General features: G+C 40.9%; 2 protein-coding genes across 2 annotated transcripts in view; both read right to left on the bottom strand.

The window, feature by feature from the left end:
- Positions 1-3,517: 3,517 nt before the first annotated feature.
- CSF2RB (colony stimulating factor 2 receptor beta common subunit) lies at positions 3,518-17,106 on the bottom strand. The gene is made up of 13 exons (XM_008495798.2): positions 17,022-17,106; positions 14,455-14,584; positions 12,279-12,463; positions 11,810-11,958; positions 10,451-10,622; positions 10,217-10,349; positions 9,954-10,114; positions 8,937-9,082; positions 8,659-8,833; positions 7,561-7,651; positions 7,223-7,292; positions 5,526-5,629; positions 3,518-5,233 (listed from the first exon to the last, which is right to left on the bottom strand). Exons 1-13 carry the CDS (start codon positions 17,089-17,091, stop codon positions 4,054-4,056), a joined length of 2,766 nt encoding a protein of 921 aa, XP_008494020.2. The 5' UTR covers positions 17,092-17,106; the 3' UTR covers positions 3,518-4,053.
- Positions 17,107-21,672: 4,566 nt separating this feature from the next.
- NCF4 (neutrophil cytosolic factor 4) overlaps positions 21,673-23,729 on the bottom strand; it is a 39,421-nt gene continuing 37,364 nt past the window's right edge. Inside the window, exons 10-12 of the mRNA XM_030449853.1 lie at positions 23,285-23,415; positions 23,125-23,190; positions 21,673-22,438 (exon numbers count right to left, since the gene is read on the bottom strand). Coding sequence (XP_030305713.1) covers positions 22,210-22,438; positions 23,125-23,190; positions 23,285-23,415 — 426 coding nt within the window. The 3' untranslated portion in view covers positions 21,673-22,209. The remainder of the gene's footprint in view (positions 22,439-23,124; positions 23,191-23,284; positions 23,416-23,729) is intronic.

Consider the following 23,729-nt stretch of genomic DNA (forward strand, 5'->3'; position numbering starts at 1 on the left):
AACTGAAGAAGGCTCTGGGCCAGATACCAGGTAAATCTATCAGTTAAGGATTTAATTATTTGCTGTACACGTTTCCATGTTTACTACATTCTGGTTTTAAGCATTCACTGCAAATACTGGCACTGACAGAATACTGTGCAAAATGGAACGATCATTCAGACCTGATGTGCTGGTTTTATGTTCCTATATTAGAGGCTCTCCTGGAAGTAGAAGGGAAGAGTAGGTTGTCTAAGTGCTGAAACAGCATCATGAATCTATAATTTATCTGCAGTGAATGAAATAAACTCAAAAATGTGCATCTACATCCTAAGTTGAATGCTCTGAATGCAGCAGAAGGACAAAGAGGTTACAAGTACAAGACTACAGCAGGTATGAAAGTACCCATCTCAAAAGTTTGCAATTTATGTGCATGCTGTGAACAAGAAGCTGGAAAAAATTTTAAAAGGAGAATAGGTATAGCTATCTGATCATTTCAGATAGCTTTACAACTTCTTTTCTAGACAAGTAAATTTGCCTTCAATATGGACGACCATATGCTCCTCCAGCAACAAACTGGGAAGGACACAAAGCTTTTCACAAAGAATCTTCAAAGCTTTTGATCTCAAGCCAGCTCACGTTGAGCAAGTTTGCAGGGAAGTCTGGGTCCACCCAGTGAATACCAGGGTGAGACATTCATTTCATATGAGGAGTTGTTAGGATCAAAGATGGAGCATAGGGAATCCTGGCAGCCACTTGGAAGGACTTAAAAAGGGCCAAAAGAGGCATGAAGTCATTGCACTACTTACTCCCCACATAGAGGACACACAGGGTTTATTTGCATGGAAATTTCAGCTCGGTAGTGAGGGTAGAAAAAGTATTTAAGGACTGAGGAGCAGAGGCAGAGATCATTCCTTGGAGTTGTAGGAGGATCAGACTGTGTGTACAATTGTGTTTGACTGAACACACAAGAAACTACCAAGGGACTGGCAGGATGAGTTTGGTTTGTTCTCCCTTACCCTGCAGAGATACGGGGTTCTCAGAAAATCTCCAGCTATTGCTGAGGCCTCGGAGGGCTTTCCATTGCAAACCATTCAGACTCATTTTCCTTCTTTACATAAAAGACAACCCCCAAGCTAGCAGAAGCAGAACAACAGACCAGTTCAGCATGGATCTTTATTAGAATTATTCAGGTCACAATGTATTTAAACCCAAGAAAAGTCAGGTAATACATTTCTGGTTGAGGAAGATAATGAGAAGGGAATAATAAACTGAGTATTTCAGAGCAACAAAGTGGAAAATGCCTGCTGTGAAAACACAGGCAGAATCTTTGATGTTTGAGCATACAGTAAAGAAAGGGTTCCCATGATTTCTTAACGGTATATTCAGTGTAAATAGAGTTGTAAAATGTAGTTTCCAGTGTTAATTGAGATTACTACCTTTTATTTTTTGACCACATAAGAAATATTGCTAAATCATCACCCAGGTATGCAAGCTGAGGTTCTGGAACTGCTTAGTGGGAAGACCTACAGAGGAACATGTCATAAATGGCTCCTGAATCATCAGAATGATGACTCTTCTCCTGCATATCAGTTTCTAGGACTTGACAAGGGAGCAAGCAACCTCCTTGTGCACAGTAACTTTGTGGTTCAAGATAATGATTAGAAAGTTGAAAACCCAGGTCTCACAACAGCTTCTAAATCCTGATTCACCAGGCCACAGAAATCTAAGATGCTTTTTTTCCCATCCCTGACTGCAGCTGTAGCTCATGCAGAAGAGAATGGAAGATTCATAGGATCATCAACACACAAAGTTTGTGGAAGCTTTGATTCTGTAACCCAGTAAGAAGCAGATTCCTACAAGTACAGCAGAGCTACAGGTTCTGATCCCTGCTTCCTGTGTTCACTATATATTTTATTTAATGATGCTCAGGTGGATGCTGAACAAGTTGTCACTGGAGCATAAACTTGTTCTGCCCAAAATAATCACCATAGTCACAAAAAGAACACTACTCTTCAGCTCCCCTAGCCTGACCATGGCACATTAATCAGCAAGTTCCAGGCTCCTGAAGTATCTTCAGGTCATAGTATCTGCTCTGAGGGGTAATACCAAGTGTTCTTGTATCTATACATCTTGTCTTCAAAAGCAGCCTCTGCAAATGCCCGGTGAAGGGCAGAAGGACAGAAGGAACAGATAGCTCTTAGAGGACTGATGACAATGCAAATGGGCTTCATCCAAAAGTCAGCTGAGCTGAGTAAAAGCTCCCCCACTCAGTATTTTTCTTGTTTATTAAAATCCCACTAACTCAAGACATAGCAAGGTGGTGTATATCTTAGATGTGAATCCAGGTACTGAATTTGCAGATGAATCTGAATATCTCTTTCAGTACATGCCTAGATAGAGCACAGTCATGCAGACTGGAAGAAATTACTTGTGCTGCTCCTAAAAAGGCCAAGGGAGAGACTAACAAAAAAAATTGCATTGATTACAAAAGGGCTAAATTGAAAATCCTTTAAAGTGTTCATCAGTACTCTCTATCAGAGGTTGCAGCTGCTTGCCTTTTGCTGACAAGAGCATAAAACTGAATTTGTACACCTTTTTTGATTTAAAATGGCATTTATAGAGATTTAATTCTGAGAAAACACAGTGCATTCCACTGAATTTCTGAATCAGCACTCTCCCATTAACACAGCAGAAATAATCAGCTGGCACATACACAAAATTCCTTCTCATTATCTCTGTCAAGTAATTTAGCAAAGTCAGGAGAAAACTTCCTACCTCAAAGGAGACATAGATGAACCTACAGAATTTGTTGAAGCCTGATCAGATGACCTAATAGTAATGTTGCAGCAACCAAAATTATCTTAACATATGAAAGGAAAGATTTATAGGAAGAAATAATATTTTTTCTCAGTAAAAATTTTATATTTGAAAAAGAAACCTGTTTTTTTAGAGCTGTAAGCCCACCTTCTGTTCTGAAGCCAAAGCCTTTTACTGACCACAGAGTGGCAGCTCTGAACAAATGCTCTTACCTTACACCACTTTCTTCACAGTAGAACTGGTGACAAGTGGCTTCTCTTTCTCAATACATCTTATTACTCAGAAAAAACCCAAACAACTAAGACCAAAATACATTGTTAGGATTAATTATATTGTGCAAGAATAGTCATTAAGCTTAAAAGAATACCATGTAGTTCTTTAATACTTATAAAGAGGAGATACTTGTGCACCTTCACAACATTTCTTGACTGTCATTTCCTGCTAGCTGTCCCATTCCCTTCCTATTACTGCACCTTACAAGTCACTGGGTTTACTTTCAGCAATGTATCTCCCTCCCTACAGCTCTCTACAGCCTACTTTATGTACCCCAGTAACATCGCCTTCTTACTCTTAGAATATGCTGTGATACACTGCACCTTTACACTGAGAAAAGTTTACAGGACTTAAAAATCTCTTTCTCATTTTTTATTTACCCTTCTATCACTGTCTGCAATTTTTTCACCTTAGACAATACCTATTTCATGCCAGTATTGGAATGGTAGATATGAAAGCTCCTTGGTAACTCTCATCTATTTTACACAGAAATAAAAATTCAACAAAATTCCTCTTAAGAATACATGTTTTCTTTACAAGTTTTCCAAGCCAGTCATCTGATAACATTTCACACTGTTAATTCTGTATTTCCTGCCATGAGTTTTTCCTTGGGCAACCTGGTATTCTTGCAAGGTGACTGTGATTTGTCTCAGAATCTTGAGGACACCAAACTGTTCATTGTGGATGAGCCACAAATTTTGAAAAACACCAAGGGGCAATATTTGGATTTGTTTTCATGCCAAATCTCCGAAGACCACTGAGAAGAATGCTGAGCTACTTCAATATACTTCATATATATATGAATATGAAATACTGAATATTAATATACAGTATTGTACACAATACTTCAAGTCTGTCAATATGTTGGACTGGAGGTTGTAAAAGGGAACTGGTGTTTGCTTGTTCCTAGGTTTGAAGGTTAATTTTCATCAGATAGTTGCAACCTCTTTCCTCTAGATTTGATATTCATTAATATCTGACCACTTAACAGATTTCTGTGATCCCCAAAGACTGCTGCCAGGAAAAGTAATCATCTGATTTCAGGTTTTTGAAAAGCTGGATAGCCTGCATTTTTGATACATCCTTTTCCTTGACAGTGATGTATTCATCATCAGATACAGGCTTCCTAGGTGTTGTCTTGCCTTCAGAAGGTTTCTTTACTTGATGATCTTCCTGACTACTACCCATCTTTGCACTGGATTTTAGGCTGTGGAAGCAATAGTCACCAACCTGGCAGAGGAAAACTGGCTCAGTGCTGTCAGGGTTTAACACCACCAAGTTATCCTCTGACAAAGGCTGCTTTCTAGGAAGATCACCTCCCTTCTGTAAGAAAGGCAAAGACATCTTTGTGGGTTCTGAATGTCCATGGACACCTAAAGGGACAGTAAGATAGTTTCCAAATGTGTCCAGGTAAAATTCAGAAGAAGATGGTCCTTGATCTGAAACTGGGACCATGACACCAGTTTTCCCAGGAGAAAACTCATGGCAAGAGTGGTCCTTTTTGGGCTGGGGCCCCTGTGAGTCACAAGATAACTCCTCAGCAGTGACAAGAGATGGATGTATGGAATCATTGGCTGATGGCAGCAGGAGTTTCTCTGTGGTGATGTACTCCAAGGGGTGCTGCTGAGGAGATGTAATACAGCTGAGAGCTTTTGGAGATTTCTGCTCTTCCGTTCTCACATTCTTTCCTTTCCCACAGGCAGGTGGGGTCAGTGAGACTCCTTTATCATTGCCAGGGTGCTGAACCATTTCCTTCTGATCTGGATGCAGAAAGTGCTGTGGAAGACCTGCTCCTGGCTGTTCTTGAGGGCAGTCTTCTATTGGGAGGGTCACATACTGAAGGGAAACTGATTTCTCACGGGCTCCCACTGGATCGACTGCCAGGGTTTGGTGTGTATCAGGCTGGGAAGACATCGTTGAGCTGTACAAGTAGGGACCATTGAAAGCAAAGCAAGGGATTGCTCTCTTAGAAGTAATACTTGCATCAGCACTGTTTCTCCTTGAAACAGGAAAGGAACGTCCAGCAATCTGGCTGGAGCAGACAGCTGGGGTATGCTCTGGCTCATTTAAAGCATGGTATGAGTTCTGTAGGTCCAGTGCAACAGGAGAACCATCTGTCTTTGTAGCTTGCCCTTCAAGAAACTCTGCCAAAGTCTTCGTATGCCTGAACGTGGGATAATTAAAAGTTTCTCATGAGAGATATTATTGTGGTAAACATTAAATTGATGACAAACTTAGTTGAAAACGCAGGTAGATACACACAGGGTTAGAAGAAATCTTCCTTGGAGAAGCAGACTAACCAAGATAGCAAAAAAAAACCAACAATCGCATTCCTTTCTCAAAAGCAGCCTGTACAGGTTTTTTAGTGACAGAACATTAGATTATATTCTGCCATGACTCAGGGAGCAATTTGAGATCATCATCCACATTGTTACTATAATCTGCTGTTCACTCACCTGTCCTCAACCTGGAGGAAGCTAGCCTGCTCCATCTTCTCTGGAAGGTTGCATTTGTTGAAGTCCATCTGGCTGCTTGCTGGCCAGTTTCCTAAATGTACTTTCTGAAAAAAAAAAAAAAAAAACCAGACATGTGTGACAAAATGACAAAATAGCAGTGTCTCACTGGCAGTAGGATCAAGAACTATATGAATAAAAGAGACTACAGCTTCTGGCAATGGGGGTACAGCTTCCCTCAGTGACCAGATGATGCATTCTGTCCTTCAGAGGATGATTACTTCAAACTTGTATTCCCTTGCCACTGACCTACCTACAAGTGCTTTTTATTTGTGAACAGAGAAGAAGAGGGGGGAGATGTGATGCTGGGTGGCTGTCTTGGCCACAGTGGTTGTAGAATGGTTGAGTTTACAATTTTAAGTCATGAAAAAAAAGGACAGTGGAGTTGCTACCTGTCATTTCAAGAGAGAAAACTTCAAGCTATTCAGGGAGGTACTTTGTAGTGTTCCCTGGGAATCTGCTTTTGAGGACTTAAGGGTCTATGAATGTTGGTCATTCTTTAAGAATCACCTTTTAAAAGCACAGGAGCAGGTAACTCCAGTGTGTCATAAGTCAACCAAGCGGGGTGGACAAACAACTTGGCTGAACAGGGAACTCTTTCTGAAGTTCAAGAGGAAAAATCATAGAATCATAGAATCATAGAATCCTTGGGGTTGCAAGGGACCTCGAAAGATCATCTAGTCCAAAAAAAGAAATTATATGATCTCTGGAAGCAAGGTCAAGCTTTGTAGGAAGATTACAGAGGCATGGTTCATATGTTCAGGGAGAAAACATAAAACACCAAAGCTTAATTACAGTAGAACTTGGGTAGTGTTTTATCAAGCAAGAAGAGCTTTTCTAAGTATGTTAGTAGCAAGAGCCAGTCTAAGCAAAATATTAGAGGTTGCCTAGGTAGATGTCTGATGCCCCTCCCTGGAAGTCTTTAAGGCCAGGTTGGATGAAATCCTGTGCAACCTGGTCAAGTGGGAGGTATCCCTGTCTCTGCAGGAGGGTTGAATATTTTTTTTTAAGGTCCCTTCCAACTCAAACCATTCTATGATTCTATGGTCACTTCACTGGATGAAGAAAAATCAGAAACATTAAGTGTGGGTTTTGCCTCACTCTTTCATAAAATCAGGCTCTCTGGTACCCTAAGACAGAGGATCATGAGTGTGGGGACAGTGAGTTTCCACTTGTGAATTCTACTTGAAAGGACCAGATGTATCAGATGAATATTCCCAAGGACATCGGGCCTGGTGGGATTCACCTGAGAATAATGGAGGAGGTAGCAGTTGTTATGGCAGGACCTCTCTTGATCATCTACCAGAAGTCTCCAGAGGCTGGGGAAGTCCCTGCTGCCTGGATGCTAGTCAATGTTATGACATGAGATTATTTCTGCCAGTTAAAATTTTGAAGTACTGAAAATTTTCTAGCTTGATTTCAAGCACACTTTCTAGCTGATGAGCACAACGCAAAGTCTGCTAGTATCAATGTAAGAACTCAGCTATGTTGAATATAACCAAATTGATCCTAAAAGTGAGGAAAAAACTGATGAAAATACCTTCTCAATGTGGACTAGGAGACAAGAGCTTTTAACATTACTGAAAATCCATAAAAGGAGAGAGAAATAATGAGCCCTTAAAGGTACAGTTCCTTCTCACCTGCAGGTAGCTCTGGATCAGGAGACTCTTGCTGGGGTTTGGAATCTTTTCCTCCCACATTTGCTTCCTCCTGCAACAACAACAGAGTTTCAGGACTTGCTTTCTCAGCTTGGCTGCAGCCAGAAAGCCCCACACCCTGTGCTGCTCATCACAGCGAGGCATCACCAAGGTCTTGGCACACCACTGCCCCTCCTTCATCTTGCACACGCACTCAAAGGCTGCACATTGCACACCAGGGCTCATCTCCTCTCTTAGGGGACAAGCAGTGCCATTGCCTTTATGTCACCCACAGGGCCAAGATGCTGCTACATCTTCTAAATCTCACAACACAAGCCTACCTGAGGAAATACTTATAGCTGCAGTAAGCAGCCATTAGCAAAGTGATGATGAGAACTGGCAGCATCATTGGGAGAAGCACTGGTGGCAGAACTGGAACAGAAAAGAGAGAAATAGGTATCAGCCTGCCGAGAGTTTGCTTCTTGTAACAGGTTTTTCACTCTGGTCACTCTTCGTGCAAGCAGATCAGGTGGAGTGTCACAGGTTAGGATCATGAGGCCTTCCAACTGTTGGATACATTCCGAAGTGCCAGAGATCAAACACAGCCTGAACAGCTTACTGACCAAAGGAGTTGATAGTTTCTTTTACTGAACTGTTTTTTTAATTTTTACTGACATCAGAGTACATAATGTATGCTAATAAAAGACGGTTAGATACCTTTCTCTACAATGAACAACAGGTATGTCTTCAGGCATCTTAGGTCACTTTACTGTGCAGATTCCTGAAAAGATGAGGTCTCAGAGATTTGCTAAGACTTTCCTCTGCTAATGGCCACAAGTGATCACCAACAATGGACCAATTTCATCCTGAGTACACTCATCAAAATTTTCCTGCTGTCTTCCCACTACAAGCTTCCTCAGGACAATTAATGTAAAATCATATTACTCTGGGCACAAGACAGTCCTGATATCAGACATTTTGCCTGCAGGTCTAGAAGAAACAACACCATGTACATTTTCCCATCTCCAGTAGCCTCTGCTGTGTGCTTTATGCAACCCTATAGTCACTGTGCAAATTTAAAACAGTGATGGCTTATATTCTGTCTTCTGCAGTCACAGCAGAATGGATTACTGGAATCAGGAAACAAGGATGATCTTTTGGGCAAGATCTTAGCTTGATTGTCCTCATAGAAACCTTTACTGTTGGTTGTAGTCACCTTGTGAAGGGAAGTAGGAAAGTCCTGCTCACCTCTTCCATTAGCATTGCTGCTGAACTGCAAGGATGCCCACACAACAGCTGCCTTGTTAAGCAATCCTACAGATCACTTGTGGCTAGACCAAACCTCAACTCTAGCTCAGAAAAATGTTATTTTCCTATAGAGGCATTTCAGCCATTAACAGTCCACTACATCTCACAGAAGAATCCTACATGAAAAGTACCATTCTCAGTCTTCCAAGTGAACTCCTCACTCCATTCACTCCAAGTTCCCTCATAGTCCAGAGGTGTATTCACCCTTGCACGCATTTTCCCCCTATATTCTGTAGATGATGCCAGCATCTGCAGGGTGAAGGTGAAGGGAGGTTCATCATTGCTGATATGTAATTTCTGGAGAGTCTGAGGAAAAGAAAGAAGCCACAAATGACAGAGGTAAGAGGAACTGTCTTCCTATGTGCCCAGCAAAGAGAAATCCGTGACTTCTGCACTTCCTAAGACTTACCTTTTCATATTGGTTGTTTTTCCAGTACTCGACTTGGTATCTCTGTGTTATGAAGCTATATGCCAAAGTGTGTTTTATCCACCTCAGTTCATACTCTCGGTTCTCTGTCACTGTTACTGACACATTAGTAGGTGGCAGCACCTTAACTGAAAGACACAGAATATCTCAGAGGACTCATTGGTCCAGCATACCCTTTCTCCACTGTGAGTAGTCTCCAGAGACTGCAATGTAAAAAAGTTTTGGCTTTTTAAAACTTCTTAATTCCCTGCATCTTCCTTTTCTAGTCAAACACAATAAAGCAGTAGACCATTAAATAATAGAAAATCCATATCCATTAATATTGACAGCACTCCCCATATATGGAAAAGAAGTAAAGAAATATTTGAAACATCTGTACTGATTCACCACATTCCCAGAGATGTTCAGCTTCCCAGAGATATTTCAGATATCCCCAGAGATATTACCTTGTATTTTCACCCACTGCAGGAGCTCTGCCAGCTTTAATCTGTCTAAAGCAGTACCAATACCTCCAGATACATGCAAGTAGAGATGATCAACTTGGCATGCCTACAGAGAAGTCCTACCTCAGATAGTATTCCAGGAGCCACTGCACAAACCTACAAGAGCTCCCCTGGCTTCTTAAGAGGTCACATAGTGATTTCTCCCCACAAACACATCTCACCACAGCTCACTGTCACCTGGGACAACCATGAAGATCAGTCACAGAGAAGTCAGAGATCACTCACTGAGGAGCACTGGGTCACAATTTATGCACAGCACTTTCCACCACTGCCACCTTCCTCAGAGTAACATGTGCCACTGAGGAAGTCCACACCTAAAAGCCACCTCCCCCAGACCTCTGATTGATGCAGCATCCAGTTCCTTTATCTATCAGTTCTCGCCTCGTCCACTTCTCACACACTTTTCCTCACCACTGCCCTCAGCCCCACTTACCCATCCAGGCATCTCTCCAAGAAACAAAGAAGAGAAGTAAGAAACAACACAACCAGAACTCACTGTTCTTGTAAGCTTCAATGAGTTTTTCCTCTGTCTTGGCCCGGACAGACACATGATACTGGCTCTGACTGGTGGAGTTGCTCACAGGGATCTCACAGCTCTGGACGACATACAGGCTGTTGGGCAAAGCCTTCTCATGTAGAGAAGAGCACTCCTTTTCTCTGAGGGGAGAAAAATAGGTTGAACTGAAATCAGAGGGAATGGGACAGAGCAGAAGCTCCATGGGAGAGGTGCAGCTACACTGCCATGGGCAGAGCACGTACACTGATGCTGGAGTGGCCCGGAAGAACAGCCCAAATAGGACAGACGTGATGATTGCTTTCCTCACTTCCCAGCTGCACGTCAGGGTATCTGCACCATTGAAGAGGCAGCGAAGGTTCCTGGGCTGAAGGCCTCCTACAGAAAAGATGAGAGCAAGCCAAGCCACAGGAAAGGTCTGGCTTCTCAGCCAGCATTTCCAGCCCTGCATGGCCCCACTCCATTTAACATTATGTTACCTTCAGGGGTCTTCCATGACACCTCTGTGCTCCACTCACTGTACTGCCCGAAGAAGCCACTGTCCCTCCCTGGCCTGGCTCGCAGACGGGCAATGTAGCTGCTCCCTGGGACAAGGTCCTTGTGACTGAGATGGCAACATGTGGTGTTGGAGAGAAGGAGCGAGACAGCTTTCTGTTGTTGGGGGAAAGAAGGGGGAGAGGAGGAGGAGTAAATTGGGGAACTGGGAATGGAGAAGAAGCGTGGAGACAAGGCAGGGAAAGAGTGAGAGGAGGTGATGCTACGCCACTTCTCCCAGTAGTCCCACGGATGTGATGGTCAATGCATGTGTGCAGCACCCCTTCCTCCCATACTAAAAGGGGCTCAGCATGCATGATGCCAAGAAGAGAGAGGCACAGGCACTGTCAGGCAGAATCTACTCCAGCAGGTGGGACAGCTGCTGCAGCTTGCAGGGTTATCTTCAGTTCCAGCTGCAGAATTTCACCACACTGCTCAGTGTAGAACTTTGCAGGAATCTGGCCAGGATACCTCTCTTAAAAATTAAAGAACAGGCTGACAGGTACAGAACAGAAACATCTGCAGATGTAAGGGAAAGGTAGGATAAAGGCTATGGATTCCTAAAAACTAAAAGAAAGAGCAAAGCAAACCTCATCACTCTCTACAACTCCCTGAAAGGAGGGTGTAGCCAGGTGGGGGTTGGTCTCTTTTCCCAGGCAACTCTCAGCAAGACAAGAGGGCACGGTCTTAGGTTGTGCCAGGGGAAGTTTAGGTTGGATATTAGAAAGAACTTCTTTACGGAGAGGGTGATCAGACATTGGAATGGGCTGCCCAGGGAAGTAGTGGATTCTCCATCCCTGGAGATATTTAAAAAGAGACTGGATGTGGCACTCAGTGCCATGGTCTGGTAACTGCAGCTGTAGTGGAGCAAGGGTTGGACTTGATGATCTCTGAGATCCCTTCTAACCCATAGCCGATTCTATGATTCTATGATTCTGAAAGGAGGAGCAGCCTCAAATGTATTTCATCATTTTCCCACAAGTGCCCACAGATTCCTGTTGGAACATGATTTAAATCCATCTGGGAGGGATTCAGGGCAAAATAAATTCCAATTGAAACCCGAGTGCAGAGGAGGTTTAATTGGAGAACAGATCTTTACATTAATTTCAGGACAAATGGTATTTCACTGGGTAAGTCACTTGCAAGCACAAAGAAAGCCCCTTCTGCCTGGCCTGAAAAAACATTTGTTACATCTTCTCATAGTGCCTGAGAACAGGAAGGCCATTCATTTGCACAACTTTTACCACAGGCTCTCAACCACCCAAAAGTTGTGCAGCCCAAACCAGTGCAGCCTGGCTTCTTACCTCCCAGGACTCCCACTCCCGCTTGTAAGTGACTTCATATTCCAGGGCATTGCCCAGCCCTTGGCTTCCATCAGCTGCTTTCCAGGTCAGCAAGAAGTCTCCTGATCTCGTCAAGTTGACTGAGAGGTTTTGAGGTGGGAGGGTCTGAACTGGAAGGTGAAGGTGCAGCCCATGAGAGGAGATAGTTGAGGAGAGGCACATGAAGAGAGGAAGAAAATGCCTAGATCAGCTTCCCCATTTCTGGAGCATCTTATCACTGCCACACCAAGTAACTCCTGCTTGAGTCCCCTTTGCAGGTCCAACTGGTCCCAGAAACTTGACCTTGTCTCTCCCTGACCCATCCTCTCAATGTGGAACTCTGGCACTTTTCACAATAAAAGTGAAATTCATTTCCTGACTGAATGGCATATACAGTATCAAAGATCCCTAATAGTCATTGGAAAATGTGAATTTGGTGTTTAATACTTACCATTCTGGAAAAGATCAACGTTTAGTTCTGCTTGAAGAATCTTGTTAGGTTTGAAGCTGTAAATATCATCTACCCCTATTCCAAAATTGTCTGTAGTGTTGTGACAAACCCAGAGCACATAGGAGTCTGAAGTCTCATGTGAGTCATTTTCTGTCTGGCGTTTGCAAAGCATCTCTTTATTCTCCCTGTGTACAGAGAAAGCAGTCCATAAAGACATGATTTGGAGACCTATAGCTAATGCAAAATAAAATGCCTGAAACCAGTTTCATCCCATTCTACTTTATTCTATAAATCTATAATTTACTCAGACACTTATGTCCTCTTCTCACAATATTTATCAGTCCTGTTTTGCATCAGTTAATATAACAAATATATTGAACATCAGAATTTTTGTCAAATGCCTTCCTATTTCAAAGTCAAGCAGCAGAATGTTATGTTTTGACACCAGTCTATTTTTGTTAGTTTTTAACCTAATTCTACACAATCCCCTATCTTTTCTGTCAGAAGCAGTATGATGGAAAATAATGTCGTGGAAATGCATCTTCTACCCAGAGTGAAAGGCAGTAAAGTTTCTGATGATCCTTAGCTTCCTGAAGACATTCATTTTGCAGTCCCAGTAAGATGCTTAAAAATATTTCTCCAACCAATATTTATTTCTGTATCCTTAGTTCTGTTCTGCCAAGGGTCCTTAGATATTCATTAAAGATTTTATCCAGAATGTTAATCATCTTTTTAGATAGCCTTTCTCCAGGCCAAAGAACATAATGAAATTAGAATCAATATTTTAAACTAGACAGGAGAGGATAAGCTTTGTGTGCTTGATGCAGCCTGAGCTGCTGGAGAGATGTGTTCTTCTTTTTGTACCCTCTGGAATTTTGTTTGTGCTTTTGGCTTCATGCCCAGTATATTATATTGTTCCAGTTCAGATGAGAAATACTAAGATGCAAATATCTAAAGCCAAATACTGTATCCCAGAATAAGATGGTGTCTCCTAGCCAACTATATGTCAGCAAGCATTATTCAGCCCTATTTTTATATTTAAAAGCTGGGTATTATCAAGTAAACCAAGGACATTCCTGAAGTATGGGTGAGACTGACCATACGTGTGTGTGTGTACCCTTAAACAAAAGAGGCAGCCCAAGGGCTATTAAGTTCTGAAAGATATTTCTATCTGTTCACCAGCATTACTTTACCATTTGGGATTTAGTCAGTTATTCTTCATCTATGAGCTGACCTTATTTAATCTTTGGCCACTTTGATTTCAGCTATGTGACTGCCCACACTTAATACCTGCTTGTCCGATTAGTTCATTTCAGTCATGTTTTCTGTGTGATCCACACACTCCACCATATAACAGTGTTCCAGAAAATCCCCCAAAGGTCCAAGTAATTTTATATCATCTTTTCCCAGAAGTATTAGCTTTAATGTCATGTTCCAAAGACCTTCCCCTGATTTCAGCTGCCTGTAGGCCTATTAATTTTCTCTTCTTTATTATAAAATCAAGAGTACTTTTGCTTTCCTTTCCTTTCTGTAACTCCAGACACTAACTCATTTTCCATCTTTGACTTCTCTCCCTTGACTATTCCTTCCTCTTTGTTCTTTCTTATCCTCACAACTGATTCAACCTGGTGACTCAGTTTGGTTTTTCATAAGGAAACATGTAACAGAAAGATACTGTCAGAAACAGACCAGTATCTCTGGGAGGAAAAGTGAGAGAGCACAGATGAACTCACCAATCTTCTCTGTCTCACAAACACACAGCCTATACATGTTTCTCAGAAGTTATCAAGCCCATACTCAGTGATATTCCTAGATGTACAACATAAGAGAGGGAACATCTCCTCTCTTTTATCTTTATGAATAACACTCAGGCTCAAACTTGTTCTGACACCACCATCTTCTCCACCTCAGTAGTAGCAACCTATATGCCCCATCTTCTTTCATGCCTGTGATCACACAACAAAATTATGGGAAAATAATTGTAAAAGAAATAAAAATAACTCTGGTAGCACACCTTATTAACTCTTCCTTACCTTGAAGAGGCCTCAGAATCGGGCACAACTTTTACTTCAGCCCAGTGACAGAAAGAGATGGTCATACTTTCTGAAAACCTGATTGCTGCTCCCCAGGACTCCCTTTGGACTTTCATCCCTCACAGCACATTTCAGGTACTTACATTATAATATTATCCCTTTGGTAAAGAACCATACCAACGAGGGCATGAGCCTCTGAATGCTCCATCCAAGTGCATGTCAGCTGTGAGTTGTAGTCATTGTAGCAGTTCAGGCTCTGCATAGGGACACTCTCTGAGAAAAAAAAAAAAAAAGATGCAGTAGTTACAAATGTAAATAGTGAGAGATAGCAGCAGGTACAGTGATTCTGCCAACAGAATGGGGCAGGCATTGATGACAGTAATCTCTTCATGGCCCCAGAAAATGGGTCGCAGAGAAAATATGTACAGAGTTGTGGCCATTCTGCATAATCTCCACTAAACACAAGTGACCAAACCAAGCTACAAGTAACAACAATGTGAGAGAGACCTTTGTGCCTGCAAGGCACGTAGTTCTAGCCAAGGTACCACTTTCTCAACACTGACGGTTTCCAGGGATTAACAGATACCACGGTCTGTAGTATTTGTGTTACTGTATGGAACTTCTTTGCCACTAACCTCCTAATAATACTAGGAAGCTATATTTAAGAGTTAGATGATCTGGAATAATCTTGTTATAACTCAGAAGAATGCCCAGACTAATTTGTGGGAACTAGATCTATGAACCAGAAATGGCCACACCTTTCATCTCAGCTAACTTTTGGTTTGGTTTTTTGTTGGTTTTTTTTTGACCTCACAACTGTGAAGTGGGAAAATACAGGTGACAGCATGCAAAGATGAGTGTGCCCTCTCAGATATCTTTTTCTTGACAAGAACTACTATTGGCTTTGTTGAGGGGCTTTTTAGAGGAAAAAACATCAGAAAAGCATGATGGTGTCTGAGCTAGCAGGCATAAGAAGGACCTTACTTTGATTTTCTATGAAAAACAACTACAAAGTAAGTTCTATGGCATTCCTCGCATAACAATAAAATGGAACATGCCTCATAGAAAGAGGTGGTCTGAAAGGGCCAAAGTTTGGAATGCTAAGAGACGAGTCTGACCTACAATGTAAGTACATTTTCTTTCAGAGAACTCAAAGGGAGATGTTCTGTAATTGACACTGGCTCAGGCACAGAACTGTCCCTGATACTGGGGCATCAGGCATTGGCATGTGTCTTGGAAAAGGTAGATTTCTTCTGAAAACACTTGTATTCTAATATGTTTAGGATGGATATACTCTTAGTCTTGATGCAGACATGGGGCACTGGGTGATATAAGGAGACACTTCCCATTCCTAGCTTTGTTAAATCAAGTTAGATTAAAGGGAGGGGAAGAAAGAGAGAGAGAGAAAAGAAGGGCAAGAAAGAAAAGAAGGAAAAGATATAAATTTAAAACAAAAAAGAAAGAAGGGAAAGAAAGGAAAGAAAGGAAAGGAAAGAAAGGAAAGAAAGGAAGAAAGAAAGGAAGAAAGGAAGAAAGGAAGGAAGGAAGGAAGGAAGGAAGGAAGGAAGGAAGGAAGGAAGGAAGGAAGGAAGGAAGGAAGGAAGGAAGGAAGGAAGGAAGGAAGGAAGGAAGGAAGGAAGGAAGGAAGGAAGGAAGGAAGGAAGGAAGGAAGGAAGGAAGGAAGGAAGGAAGGAAGGAAGGAAGGAAGGAAGGAAGGAAGGAAGGAAGGAAGGAAGGAAGGAAGGAAGGAAGGAAGGAAGGAAGGAAGGAAGGAAGGAAGGAAGGAGGAAGGAAGGAAGGAAGGAAGGAAGGAAGGAAGGAAGGAAGGAAGGAAGGAAGGAAGGAAGAAGAAGAAAGAAAGAAAGAAAGAAAGAAGAAAGAAAGAAAGAAGAAAGAAAGAAAGAAAGAAAAAGAAGAAAGAAAGAAAGAAAGAAAGAAAGAAAAGAAAGAAAGAAAGAAAGAAAGAAGAAAGAAAGAAAGAAAGAAAGAAAGAAAGAAAGAAAGAAAGAAAGAAAGAAAGAAAGAAAGAAAGAAAAGAAAGAAAGAAAGAAAGAAAGAAAGAAAGAAAGAAAGAAAGAAAGAAAGAAAGAAAGAAAGAAAGAAGAAGAAAGAAAGAAAGAAAGAAAGAAAGAAAGAAAGAAAGAAAGAAGAAAGAAAAAGGAAGGCAAGGAAAGAAGAGAAGGAAAGCAGCTCTCATTTCTTTAGAAACACAACACAACAAACACAAAAATACAAGCAGTGCATATGGCAGATGGTCTCTTTACCTGTCAGTAATTCCACAAGAAGTAAATCAGGTGATCTGGATGCTACTGTTAGTAGCCCACACATCCTCATCTTGTATCTGTCCATTTGTCTCTACCCCTTTAAACTATGATCTGAATCACACAGTCCTTCATTTTCCTGCTTTCCCTATCAGGATCTAATCCTCCCTTGGATTCACTTATTAAACAGTTAGTTTGTTCATCTCATTCCTTTATCCAGCATTTCACCTGTCCATACCACCACCATACAGCTAATCTTTCTGCACGTGCATCTTCTACACACTGGTTTTGCTCAAGAACTGTGTTCTCCTACAGCACAGAAGATGGTGGCAGAACAAAGCAGAAGAGCAAACAGAAAATGAGGAAGAGCATTAGCTGAAGGAAAACGACAGATGCAAAAAGTTGGGCAGTAATGGAAGGATAAAAGAGAATATACATTTTAAACTCACCTCGAATAGCTGGGACACTGAAGACCAAATACAGATTCAGTAGAAGGATGAAAATTTCTTTCATGTTCATACTGTCCTTTGTTCACAAACTTGATGGTAATTCAGAAGATGATTGTTTTCATTGCCTACTGGCTACTGTCTGACTTTGCCTTTTGTGGAGCTTCTTGTTGTCAGTTCACATAAAGAGAAGTAAAACTGAATTAGGGAACTTCTCTAAGCTTCATCTTGGCGTGACATTCAGAAAGAACTTCTGCCAAGTATTTATTGTAGGACAAAATCTTTGTCTTCTTATTGTGTGAGCTTGTAATATTAGCAAAGAAATAAGAAGCAAATGCACATTTCTAAGCAAGTGTAGGGACTAATTTATCTGAGTAGCAAGAAGAAACAATTATAATCTATGGAGAGAACTCAGCCTTCAAATTCAGTGATCCTTATCTTCATGCTCAAATGTTTCATAATGCGCTGTAACAGTGTTCTGGTTTTACTTTTTCTTTAAAATATGATCCCCAACCACATAGCTCCTGGGACCTGTTGAATTTCCATATTCATTCATTTACAGAATTCTCTTCTACGTGCTACTTTTCCAGTGGTTCTCCAAACAAGTTGCAAAAAGTAGAAATAATACCAACTAAACTAGTTTTCAAAACTTGATGTTGTTGCTGCTATGACTGTTGAGATTGAGAGTAGATTGGGTGATTCAAAGACCACAGACCATATGGTTCAATACTGGAATTCAAGTTCTTTTGGCAATCTCTCCTTGCTTTCTCAAAAGTATAATAAATTGACCTACTCAAGTATGTCACAGAGCTGATACTCTTTTCTATTTTAGGGGAGCACAGAAAAAACTCCTTTTAAATTCTCACTGATTTTCAGATTCCTGAATGCCACCTCCTTCATCTCGTTACACCAGAAACAGCTGGCTGAGCACTTAAGTAATCATTAAAGCTAAGGAATCCCTTAATGGCTCATAAGCCATTGGGTTTGAGCAGACTCTGCCATTTTGCTTTCCCTGGAGAGGAAGCAGTTCCCTTACCTGGATCCAGAGGTGTTTGTGATGCAGATGATCCAGCCTGAGAGGTGACTCTCCCTGCACAGCCTCCCCCCCACAGCATCAGAATATTCTAATGCAGAAGACAAAAACCCCACACTTCCCTAGAACTGGAGACCAGAGGTATAAACCAACCAGAGGATTTTCTTGGCAAGTAAGTCTTCAAAATAAGTGCTATCTCTTCTATGGACCTCAAATGTCACTTTCCAAGAAGCAGACCACACCCTTTCAAGAGAAGTCTGTGTAATTGTTTGCAAAATAGGAAGTCTGTGCTATTTTAGCCCCCAGAACACCTACTTAGATGGGAGTTTTTTGACAGGGAAGGGAAAGGAAGGAAGATTATCATTGCCTGTCTGCATGTTCTACTACTACTACTACTTCTACCTCTGTAACCTTTCAATTTGAGTAATATCTTTTAAAGGAAGTTTTACTAATTTCTACATCAAATAATAGTAAATTATAAGTATCATAGTACTTAGGGAAAACAAGCTAACAATGGTGAGAAAAGCTGATCTGAAGTTATTCTACATCCAAGACAGCCACAATGTTTTAAATCCAGCCCAATAGTCTTCAATAATAAGATGTATAGGAAAGTTAGGTAGCCATAGGGGAAGAAAAAAAACACAGTTAGCACAGTTAGGCTCTTACGAGAACTACAGCCATATACAAGGAAAACAGTGTAAAATGTGGACAAGGGAAATGTGCAAAGCAGGAATATGAGTGTATCTGCAGAAATACTGTTTCATTGAGAATATCAGAAGGTGTACATAAAAACCTGCAGATTAGGAGAATATGTGACTGCTGGATGGGCAAATTTTACTTTGCATTACTTTACTTTACTTTGCATGATACAGATTTGATGGATGGACCACTTGTTGGACAAGGAACTGGCTGGATGGTTGCACCCAAAGAGTTGTGATCAATGGCTCAGTGTCCAAATGGAGATGTGTGATGAGTGGTGTTCCTCAGGAGTCAGAACTCGGACCAATGCTGTTTAACATCTTTGTCAGTGACATGGACAGTGGAACCGAATGCACCCTCAGCGAGTTTGCTGATGACACCAAACTGTGTGGTGAATCAACATGCTGGAGGGAGGAGATGGCATCCTGAGGGACCTTGACAGGCTTGAGAAGTGGAATTGTGCAAGCTGCATGAAGTTCAACAAGGCCAAGTGCAAGGTTCTGCACCTGGGTTGAAGCAATCCCATTCATAAATACAGGTTGAGAGGAGAGAGGATTGTAGACAGCCCAGAGAAGGACTTGGGAGTGGTGGTGGACCAGAAGCTCAACGTGAGCCATCAATGTGAGATTGAAGCTCAGAAAGCCAACCAGGTTCTGCATCAAAAGAAGCACAGACAGCAGGTCGAGGGAGGTGATTCTCTCCTTCTACTCTGCTCTTGTGAGACCCCACCTGGAGTACTGTGTCCAGTTCTGGAGTCCCCAGCATAAGAAGGACGTAGAGATCCTGCCCAGAACGTGCTCAGAGGGGAACCACAAAAATGATCAAAGGGCTGGAGCAGCTCCCTGTGAAAACAGACTGAGGAAGCTGGGGTTCTTCAGCCTGGAGAAAAGGAGGCTATGGGGTGACCTTATAGCAACCTTCCAATATGTGAAGGGGGCTTACAAGAAAGCTGGGGTAGGGCTTTTTACAAAGCTGTTTAGTGAGAGGACGAGGGGAAATGGTTTCAAACTTGAAGAGGGGATATTTAGGTTAGACATTAGGAAGAAATTCTTTAATTTGAGGGTTGTGAGACACTGGCACAGATTGCCCAGAGAAGCTGTGGCTGCCCCCTCCCTGGAAGTGTTCAGGGCCAGGCTGGATGGGGCCTTGAGCAACTTGGTCTAGTGGGAGGTGTCCTTGCCCATGCAGGAGGGTTGGAACTGGATGATCTTTAAGGTCCCTTCCAACCCAATTTCTATGGGTTCTATGATTCTATGCCTTTATCATTATGGTATAAAGGAAGAAAGGAATTCTTCTGCTCTGATTTTCAGAAGCCAGTAATTTTATGTATGTTCTTCCCTCACCCTTGGAAAAGGCACTTGTTGTTTCTCAGCAGATATTTCCCCTTCCTTTCCTTCCTCATTTAAATAAATCCTCCACCTTCTAACAGCATTGCTCAGCTGCTGGTTGTATCACAGGATCCAGCTGTCTGTGGGTTATTTGCTCTGCTGAACTCCAGGAACAGGTAAAAAGTCATCCTGCACACCAGGAGCTCTGCAGGCCTTGCATGCCAATGAGATTTCAAACTTACCATGCCTTCTCTATGTATCCCAGGCTGTAAGATTACCAATGTCACCATTGTACATTGCTTCATCTCCTTCCTGAACCGCAGGGCTAACGCAAGGCCTTTGAAGTGGGAAGTTATATTTTGTAACATTTTAGTAAAATAATGTGAATTGAAACCTTTCACCACTGAAAAAAAGACAACCTGCATCACTTCTGAATCTATGTTATCTGCCTCTGAAATATGCATGGATACTTCAGGTGGAACCTTGGCATCTAGAAAGCAGATAGGACGTGTAGCTCATCCAAAAACTGTTTGGACAGTGCATTTTCTTACAGGAGTCCCTACAGAATTGGCATTCTGCTAGAAATATGTACTTAACAAAGTGTCAAGTAAGAAATTATTTATGAATTCCAACATAGCAAACTAAATGCTCATTTTTAAATATAAACTCCTTTCTTTCCAGTACAGTTATGGGCATATATGCAGATCTGCAGATAATAGAATATTAAAGCTTTTGTATATATGTAAGCTTATTTATGTACATCAGGAAGAAAAAAGAAACCAAACAAAAAAACCCCAACAATTTAAAGAATAAGTGACCTTAAATACTTTTGCTGTTGTTGAAGATCTTGTTACCTAATAACATTGCAAGTAATATGCAGGGAAAAAAACCAAAACAAAACAGTTTTTTGCCAGTTTTGGGAAGGAAAGGTTAGTTATTTATGTTTTAGTTAACTGTTTCTCAGTGCCTTCAGACTCTTGAGAGTCTTCCCTTTTGTTTGCACAAATTTTAGCAGCCGGTCAAGGACAAAGTTTTTTTAAACTAAGGATTTGTAGCATAATGCTACAGAAACTAACAGTAAAACCCAAAGCGTGATGTTCAAAATCACTCTTTTTCCTGATTATTTTTTCCTGATTATATTTTTATTTGGTCATATCTTTTTAACACCATGACTGCATGGTGGTTTTAAAATAAAATATATTAGATATCAAACAACTTGTGTAAAACATAAGTAACTTATAAGTCTTAGAAGCAGCAGTAAGTTGGTTCAAGAACTATTTCATAAGCAGCCCCAAAAATCTTTAGAATAAAAACTGTTAAAATAAGCTCATATGTAAGTTTACTTGTTGAAGAATCTGATACAGTAATTTCTTGTTAGTTCTTCTTCATAATGAGGTACCAGAAAGCAGAAGGCGGAGAAAAAATAGCTATTTGAATAGATATCACACAAATTTTCCCAGAATGTGGAAATAAGCAGTCTGTATAATCACAAAAAGGTCTATGAGGCACATCAGAGGTATATTAGTTCACAGATCACATTAGAATCACATTAGATTCACAGAAATCAAAATATTAGTCAGTGGAAAGAAGAAGAAGAAAAAAAATGCAATTTCTTTACTAAAATATGGAAACATTTTCTTGATGCTTCCAGAAGGAATTCTGAATGCCCTGTTAGACTCCGCCAGGATAGAAGTAATATGAATTTATAAGCACTGGCACATGATTTTTCATATCAGCAAGTGAAGATAAAATTATGGCAGTCTATAAAAAAAGCTTGTGAAAACATTCTGGACAAATAATTCCAGTGGCAACAATATTGATTAGAGAAAGTCTGGGGTCTTGGGACACTGAAAGTGTAAAATCTAAAACATTGACTTTCTCTGTGAATGAGGCCAGTGATTTCGGTTCTCTGTTCCCTCTCTTTCCCTGGTCTACATGTAGATGTCTCTTTTACAGAGGACTGCTTAAATGCTGAAGAAGTTTAAATACAGATTTTATATAAAAAGGTAATATATGACTAAAAATCACTCCTTTCAAACTCACTTCAAAAGGCTTGCTAAAGGAAACTGCCTGCAGAGAGGCATAATGGAAGGACTTTATAGCTGCCTGCCGCACCCTTTCTATGTAGTACTTATGTTGCTTTTACTGTTGGGGTAGCAAATATTTCAGGACTAGTGTTGTAAACACCCAAGTCATCTTTGTGAGTGATGTGCAACTTCCAAGGGAAGAAATGCTTCTCAGAGGGCCTTCTTCTGCTCTGAGACACCATGAGTTCAACATCCTGATCGGAGAGTAACCGGACCAGATCACCATCAAGGTCTTGGTAGTTCAAAACAATGTCATCTTGGTCAAACTCCCTCCTGGTAGAAAAGAAATGGATTGATTTCCAGTAATCAAGGAATGCCTGGGAGATGCTGCATGATGACCAGTATAGTGGTAATCTAATCTATTCTGCTAAAAGCCACACCAACCCTTGTTGTTGTGGCATTCCTGGTACAGCTAGGACTAGAAATCTTACAGCCACATTCATTTGGTATTGTATTTAAACTAAGAAAGCTTTCAAAACCAAGAGCCATTTACAACAACACCACACAGATGGCACAATTAATCTGTGCATTTGATAAAATTCCCATATATAAGAACTGAATTCACCACACTCTTTTTCTCACTAATGGTTTGGGTTTTTTGGGTTTTTTTAAGGGGAATTTAAAGAGTGGAAGAATATTAGCACAGGTCTTCTGTTACTAATATTCAATGTTCTAATGTTTTGATATTCCAAGCTAGATTAATGTAGTTTAACACTAGTTTAACAGCTATTAGAAGGCATTCTTGTGCATCCAGAAGAATTATATTAGACAAAAGATCCTTCCATGGGGATGTGGCTCTGATCGTAGAACAAGAAATAGAAACTTCTAGCCAGCATAATTGAGTTAAAAGTCTGTGGCATTCCACACTTACTGACAACCCCAAGGAAAAGTAGGACTTGAGGAACTTGGCAAATGTTTAAATGATATTAAATCATTGTAAATCACTGCTTGCATTGTACCTAATGAGTTCCATGAGATCTTTGAATGATGGAATGCTGCTCAGATCCTCTTCCACTGGGATATCTCTGTAAAAAAAATAAAATCTAACAATTGCATATCACGAAAAGATAGTTGTTGGCATTTCTTCAGCAGTAAACTGGAAGACTATTTTCTTATTACCTGATAGTGCTCACAGTTTCATCATGGTAATAGCAGCGAACTTTATTAACTGTGTCTTCCTGCTGTGGTAAATCTTTTATGATCTTCACAAAAGCACATGGGAAAATCCCAGTGGCATTATCAGCTGTTCCCTGGAATGGTAGGAAGTGTTAGACTGAAGAAATCCATGACATTGTGGCCACATATGGTAAATTTTGGAATTCAATTAATTTCCATGGAAACAACAGTAAGAATTTTTCTACTATAATCTAGAGGGGAAAAAAAAAAAAAAGCTACTGGCAGTAGCCTGATGGCATCCCTACAAAAATATACAATTGTGTAATCAAATACAAGGCAGGGAGTGAAACAGTGCATGGAAAATGGAAGTCAGATGGTTACCAAGGAAGGCTTTGGTGTTTGACCAAGCAGAGATATAATATCTACAAACACACAGCATGTTTTCCTC

Source organism: Calypte anna, chromosome 1 (genome assembly GCF_003957555.1).
Source record: "Calypte anna isolate BGI_N300 chromosome 1, bCalAnn1_v1.p, whole genome shotgun sequence".
NCBI classification, from domain to species: Eukaryota; Metazoa; Chordata; class Aves; order Apodiformes; family Trochilidae; genus Calypte; species Calypte anna.

What these genes read in the sequence shown, in the direction of transcription:
- CSF2RB (XM_008495798.2), bottom strand. Translation starts at nt 17,091, where the DNA reads ATGAACATGAAAGAAATTTTCATCCTTCTACTGAATCTGTATTTGGTC. An exon ending in CAAAGGGATAATATTATAAT is followed by an intron (nt 12,464 to 14,454) that starts GTAAGTACCTGA and finishes CTCTGTACACAG; the next exon opens with GGAGAATAAAGAGATGCTTT. An exon ending in TTCCTCCAGGTTGAGGACAG is followed by an intron (nt 5,234 to 5,525) that starts GTGAGTGAACAG and finishes TCCCACGTTCAG; the next exon opens with GCATACGAAGACTTTGGCAG.